This window comes from Rhinatrema bivittatum, chromosome 3, assembly GCF_901001135.1.
Source record: "Rhinatrema bivittatum chromosome 3, aRhiBiv1.1, whole genome shotgun sequence".
NCBI lineage: Eukaryota > Metazoa > Chordata > Amphibia > Gymnophiona > Rhinatrematidae > Rhinatrema > Rhinatrema bivittatum.
The window spans coordinates 53,260,554-53,267,753 of NC_042617.1; the positions used below are offsets into that span (position 1 = coordinate 53,260,554).

At 46.5% G+C, this 7,200-nt stretch overlaps 2 protein-coding genes across 2 annotated transcripts in view; one reads left to right on the forward strand and one right to left on the reverse strand.

The window, feature by feature from the left end:
• Positions 1 to 2,314: 2,314 nt before the first annotated feature.
• On the reverse strand, positions 2,315 to 2,618 carry LOC115086849 (thymosin beta-4-like). Its single transcript, XM_029593242.1, has one exon. It carries the CDS (start codon positions 2,552 to 2,554, stop codon positions 2,447 to 2,449), a length of 108 nt encoding a protein of 35 aa, XP_029449102.1. The 5' UTR covers positions 2,555 to 2,618; the 3' UTR covers positions 2,315 to 2,446.
• A 137-nt stretch (positions 2,619 to 2,755) lies between these two features.
• PACC1 (proton activated chloride channel 1) overlaps positions 2,756 to 7,200 on the forward strand; it is a 90,660-nt gene continuing 86,215 nt past the window's right edge. The window contains exon 1 of the mRNA XM_029593243.1: positions 2,756 to 2,854. Within this exon, the coding sequence (XP_029449103.1) occupies positions 2,819 to 2,854 (36 nt within the window). The 5' untranslated portion in view covers positions 2,756 to 2,818. The remainder of the gene's footprint in view (positions 2,855 to 7,200) is intronic.

The following is a 7,200-nucleotide window of genomic DNA, read 5'->3' on the forward strand; positions in this document are numbered from 1 at the left end:
GTCACAAAGCAGGTGAGTATTACACAAAGGAGAAGAAGCAAGGGAGGGAGTACATGCAAAAGACCAGCATCTTAGTGAGGACAAGAAATTTAAGTGAGGGAGACTAACCCCCTTCCCCCTCCCAGATGGTGGTGGTGTTGGGGGGGGGGGGGGGGGGGGGGGGATAGAGAGCATGCCACCATTGAAATGAATTGCAATAGGACGAGCTGTCATCCTAGGAAATTCAATCAGGCTGAAAAGATGATCAAGCTCTTACTCTGTAAGTCAGAGTTTGGGGTTGTGGATTTGCATAGACCCGCCCTCTGTCTCTCACTACTGAATTACAGTCAATTATCACTTCACAAACAAAAAATGGCAAAGTCCTAAAATCCTGGACTCTGACTAATAGAGGAATTTGTATTCGAACTATATCAAAAAACAATCTTAGTGACCAGACATATCCTCACCCTGAACAACAAGTGACATGAAACGTCTTATGTACCTGGTTTGTGGCACTGTAAAAAAGTAAAAAAACAAAAGAAAAACTACCCTAAGTAGGATAGAATAGTTTGTACTTTTGTTCTTATGTTTTTCCTGTGTTTTAATCTTGTGATTGAGGTTTTTTGGTTTTTTTTTTAAATGGCTGAGATATATAAGTTGGCCATGGACTTAATCTAGCTAATTTCAGTAACTGTTGTGATTAGTGGGTAAACCATGAGTATTACTGAGTTATATAATTCTTACTACAAGAGCTCCTCTCCCCTGAGAAAAAATGTTGACTATGCAGTGGTGCATTCAGGTTCCTTCTAGAAGGGCATGGGGACCCTGCTGCCTGATTTGGAGGTGGAGTTGGATCTCCTAGCAGGGTATGGACCCAATGGCTGAATCACAGGTGGAGTCTGGTTTCCCAGGAAGGTATGGACCTAACTGCAGAGTGCTGGTGGAGCTGAGGAAATGGCAGTAGAGCCTAGATGCCGCAAATCCTCTCTTTTGACTGGCAGCATCACATTTCCTCACTTGGGTGAGCCTTGGGGTACAGTGAGAAGAAAAGGGGGAGGGTAACTGCACAGGATCAGGGGGAACTCAAGAGGTTCTTTTCTATATGGTAGTACTTTGTGGGGACTAATGCCTGAGTAATTAAATATGTCATTTGACTTCTTGTAGAAACGTATGTAGTCACGTCATTTAATAAAACTTGTAAATACTGTAAGCCCTGTTTACAGTCCCCTCTGTTTTCCTGGGTTTTCCTGGAGTGAATGGAGAAAAATCCCATCCACTAATATTGTTTTCCCCAGTCGCCAAGGACCGATGGGTGTGCTCGATGGGGGATCCCACCAGGTGGGTCCCAGACCCAGGAACGCCCCTGCAAAATAATTGGGCATGGGAGTGTTATTTACCTGATTTCTCCCTGTGACCCTTCTTTTTCCTGGAGCTCCTCTAAACAGTCAGTATTGGTCCAGCAGATTGATCCCGCTATCTCCTTTTTCCTTTCTCAGCTGAAACACCATTAGAAATGCTCCTGCTGCACCGTCCTTTGTAAGCAGATCTTCCATACTTCACTCGTCCCTGTTTTCCTCCCTGTAAAGCAAGGACTATGGGAGCAACTCCCTCTCAATAGCATCTCACGGCTCCAAGCACATTTCCCCCTTGATGTGGGTATCTAACACATAAGACGTCCTCTTTTAAATTGTCATGCAAATACTTGCCATGTTTCCATTTCGCCGTATATGTGCAATGCATATTCTTCCATTTTAACAACTTAGGACAATTCTTTTTTTTTTTTTTTTTGTAAATTACTATAGTTTTCTATTTCACATTTGGTAACAACACAGTGGATTTCCTCAGTCACTCAGGTGAACGTTAGAGACCAAGTCAGCCTCGCTAAGCGGCAAAAACCCGCAATGAAACCATTCGCTAACGCTGCTCCACATTGATGTTGACAAGCCCTCGGCCAGTACAGGTCCGGCTTTTTTTTCAGATTTTAAAAAGATTTTTTTTAATTTGCATATTAAAAAAAATTGTGCATTCCAATAAGTAAAATCATTTTCTGAACAAATAAATGGCACTCCATTAACCTGATTTTACAGCTCTGCAGGACCCTCGATTCACATCTTTGCCTCAGCTCATCATCACTGGTGTCAACTTGCTGCCGGCCCTCTTCCTTCACTGACAAGCAAGCTCTTCTGTGGCACCAGGACCAAAGCCGGACAGACAGACAGACAGACAGGCAAGGCAGGCGGAGAGGCCGCTCCCCTCCCCTCCCCACCGCCCAGTCCCAGCATTTCTCCACGCTCGCATTTGGTGTGTGTGATAGGGGATAGCGCAGAAGGCGTTGATCCAACCTCCTTGCATCTTGGTTATTTCTTACAAAGTTAAACAGCTAAAAGAAGTAAAATAAGAAGGCAATGCTTGTGGAATGTACAGTGCATATTGGGGGGGGGGGGGGGCCGACGGATCTGCTTACGATTCACTTTGTTGTTTTTCTTGTTCGATCGTTTTTCTCCTGTGTTTCTGTCTTCTTCAATTTTGCCTTATCGAATTTCTCAATCTCGGCCATTTCTGGTTTGTCAGACATGTCTACGGGGCGATCGATAAGAACCTTCACAGAAGCAGCTCACTGTAACACTTGCAGCCCTGGTTCTCTTTAAACGCCGAAGTGGGGAAAGACTACATTTCCCAGCATTCCTCCACGCCTGCTCGCGCCCGGCTTCCCCAGTCGTTCCGGAGGCAGCTGCGCGTGCCCGGAAGAGACGGGATTGAGCGGCGGCGCGAGAGGAGGGTTGGGGGTGGGGGGGAAAGCGGCGCGAGCGCGCGCTGCTTCGGCTCCACGTCCCGAGCGATGATCAGGAAGGAGCTCTCTGCATCGTATCAGGAGGTAGGGGCTGCAGGGCGGGGGTCCCGGGTGGAGTGGTCTCGAAAGTGACGGTGACCCGTTCAGCCGATGGTGGCTGATTCTGCTGCTTTCACGTAGGCTTGTGCAGGGTTGCCCCTGATCACTCCGGCATTAAAACGGAAACGTTAAACTTAAGAGCAGAACAAGGGTAATGGCAGAGCTAAATAATTTTGCAAAGTGGGTGATCGTGCCCGCTTGGAAGAGCCGAGGTGCCGGATGCTAGTGAGTTCCTAACATGTAACAAGTGCACCGCCGGTCGGAGATCGCGACTGGCACAGCTCCGTGCAAATCGAACCTGTTTTTTGTTCGAGGTTTCATGCTCGATGAAGCTTATTTTTATTTTATGTTCTTTTCTTTTAGCTTAAAAGCTTTACAAATCCACCCAAATGCTGTAAAATAGTATTACTCTGGCTTCCACTTCTGCAAGTATTTCTAGAGAACGAAGGTCCCGTTGGGTATAAATTCCTTTGGGATGCCCTTCAGAAGGAAGAGTTTTCTTTTCCTGTGGAACTGCTGAGTATAGCTTTTCAGGATTTCCTGTAGGGTGTATCAGCAGCTGAAAGCCTTCTAGTTCTGTGTAGACTTCAGGTTCTGTGTAGCTCTCCCCCAGAGATATAGAAATTTTAATTTACGGTATATTCTGCCTTTCATCACTGGTTAGCCATTTCCTTGTAAATATTTCCATCCCCTGAAGATTTACAATCTAAGGGGCTCAGTCACTAAGCTGTGATATTTTTCCCCCAAGTGAAAAATATCATGGGCATCACAAAGCTGCAGTAAATGACCCTGCTGCTTTGTTATTCCTGCAATATTTTTTCTTACGGTAAAATATTGTGGGCAAAAATAACATAGAAACATATAAATGACAGCAGAAAAGGACTAAATGGCCCATCCAGTCTGCCCAGCAAGCTTATGGTAGCATCTGCCGCGCCGTGCAGGTTACCCCCCATGCTTATCAGTTCCCCAGACTGTAAATGTCAGGGCCCCTCCTTGGTTGCTGTCTGAATCTAATTTTCCTTTACCCCTTACCGTTGAAGCAGAAAGCAATGATGGAGTTGCATTAACAGTACGAAGGCTTAATTGGTTAAGGATAGTTTCATTTCATGACCCCTGGTTCTTCTGATTTCTTTCCAATGGAAAAGGTTTGAGGATTGTGCGTCATTAAAACCTTGCAGGTATCTGAAGGTCTGTATCTTATCTCCCCTGCACCTCCTCTCTTCCAGGGTGTACATATTCAGATCCTTCAGCCTCTCCTCATAGGTCTTCCCATGCTGCCCCCACACCATTTTGGTTGCCCTTCTTTAGACTGCTTCCAGCCTGTCTGTACTTTTTAAGATACGGGATCCAATACTGAACGCAGTACTTCAAGGTGAGGCCTAACCAAAGACCTATACAAGGGCATCACCACCTCCCTTTTCTTACTTGTTATTCCTCTCTCTTTGCAGCTCAGCATTCCTCTAAGCTTTAGCAACTAGAGGATGGAAATGAGATAAGCGTGCAGGGGGATCACTTGCTGGTATGGCGGTTACTATGCTTAGCAGAAGGCATGGGTATTACTACCCTTAACCAATATGCTCTGAGGCTTTAATGCAACTGCAACATTGCTCCCCGCTTAGATGGCAGGGGGAAAAGAGGAATTGGATTCAGACAACAACTGAGGGCCCCAACTTCCATGGTCTGGGATACTGATATGCAGACATAAGGGAAAAAGCACAGGACTGCTTCTATGGCCAAGTCCTAAAGGAAACCAAGAAAGCGTGCATGGGGGTAATTTGCTGGTGCAGCGGTTACTCCCCTTAACCAATAAGCCTTGATGCTTCTGATGCAACTGCAACATCGCTCTCTGCTTCAAGGCAGGAGAAAAGGAGTAATGGATTCAGACAGTAACCGAGGGCATCAACTTTTACGGTCTGGGGAACTGATAAGCATAGGGTTAACCTGCACAGAGCAGCAGTTACTACCCTTAACAGAAGACATGGATTACTACCCTTAACCAATAAGCCTTGATGCTTCTGATGCAACTGCAATATTGCTCTCTGCTTTGAAGGAGGGAAGGAAGAGGAGTTTGGATTCGGAGACAGCCAACACAAGCCATGACTTTTTTTTTACAGTTTGGGGTACTGATGCACAGACATTAAGGAAAAAACACAGGACTGCTTCTATGGCCAAGTCTATAAGCAAAGCACGTCAAGCAGTACTGACTAATACATGGGGGGTAACCTGCACGGCAGGGCGGGTGGTGCCATGGGAAGCTTGCTGGGCAGACTGGCTGGACCATTGCTCCTTTTCTGCCGTCATTGCTATGTTTCTACGTGACTTATCGCCTTGTCACATTGCTTCGCCACCTTCAGATCACCAGACACTATCACCATGGCAGCACAGTATTTTACCCTGAGAATAAATACCGCGGTGGTAAACGGCCTGGTATCAGCAAGCGATGGCGGCTCCGGGGCTGTGGGCCGCCATTGCTTAAAGGGGCCAGTGGTCACGAGTAAGCCCCCCACCCGAAAGTAGGGAAAAACTCAGAGGTCTGCATAGAACCACCAGCCCCTCCACTTTACAGGTGTCCGTTATTTCAAAATAAAATTTAAAAAAACTTTCTAAGGTCGGCACAAGCTCCACCCCCCCACCTCTCCCCTTCATTGCAAAAATTGGGTTTCCGGAGGCTGAGATCCTGCACCCTCCGGACCTCCCCTTGTATAAGGGAATGATCCCCGGTGGTCTACTGGACCCTCTGAACTTTGCCTTCTACCCAAAATGATCTCTGGTGCTCAGGAGGGCACTGGGACAGGTGATCTATGCAGACCCCCAGGGCTTTTCACTACTTTCGGGGGGTGGGGGCTTACTCGGGGCTACTGGCCCTTTAATTCAGGGCCCTGGGAGCTTGGGATCAGGCGGTAACATCTCTAAGTTCCCGGGGGAGTTTAGCTACCACTCAAATAACGCAGCTTGCAACATTTTTGGCAAGCTACGTTAATTTGTACGTTTAGGGTATTAATGATCTCATTAGCATGCTAATGAGCTTGTTTAAATACATGCAGTGCTGGAGCTCAGATGATGTGAGATATTTGAAATATCTCGCGTTATCCCTGTTAGGCCATTTACTGCACAAAAACCACATTTTTTGCACGGTAAATGGCCTAACGTGGCTTAGTGAGGGAGCCCCTAAGCTTGTACCTTGAGGTGGTGGAGGTTGACGTGAATTGCCTAAGGTCACAGGGAGGATTTGAACCCTGGCTTCTTAGCCCACTGCGCCAACCCTTAGGCTGCTCTAGAACAGGACCCCAAAAGATGCTGGGTGTATGTTGTATCCCTTTACATTGTGTGCGTATGCTATTTTAGCATCCATTTCCAGAACTGTAAAATTGTGCACTTGGAGGCTTAGAAATGTCTCTTGCTCCCTTGTTTAGCAACCTACTTTACAAATGTTGGTGAGAGGGCCAGCTCAGTGGAAGGTTCCTGATCAGTCCCCCGAGTCGGGTCTTCTGCTCATGGTGTAGGCTGTGACTACAGAGGGGGAGAATCATGCTTATTGCCCAAGGGTGGCGCCTGGTGGCTAGTTTCAGGACCTATGATTGCAGGGTTCTGGATGCAGCCTTAGCGCATGCCCTCTGCATCCTCACCCCCCCCCTGCTCCATGACCATTGCTGCAATGACCAGGTTAGTTCCGTTGGGAATATCTAAAATGACGGAGAAATCTTTGGGTTGCTGTGGGGTTGAGGGCTTCTGGTGCCAGATCCCAGCTCTAGTTCCTATTGAGCTGGAGGCCCACAGGATGAGTAGAAAACTGCTGGTTCAAAAAAATACAAAAAATATTGGTAAGGAATTTTTCTTTCCTCGTGCTCTGTTGTGGTTCGGTAACTTAGTAGATAATCGGTAGTTGCCTTCAAGCAAGTCCCTCATATGCAAGGTACTTACCCAAAGATAATCCATTTTCTTAACTAAAAAAGCACTATCGGGTTCATTTTAGCAACAAAATGTACTTTCTCTCGCAGTGGCCTTCAGCACCTTCTTACCTGTTTTTCTGAGACCACACAGAAAGCTTTGCCTTTTCACCTGCTTCAGCTAAGTATTCAAAGGAGGCTTTAATCCATCTGTGACACAGTTTAGAGCTCCAGTTATTCTGGTCTCCATTTCATCCCACCCGTAAGATCTATATTTTTCAGATTGTTTTCCTCAGTAAATGTTTTGAGGTTTAGAGAATCAGTCTGTCTTTTTGTGTGAACCCGAATGAGAATTTTGCTATCTCAAGCAGCGTGACATGCGGTGTGGACCGAGTAGTGAAAAGGCAGCTACCTAGTACTGTTTAGTGAAAAAGTAGCCACTCT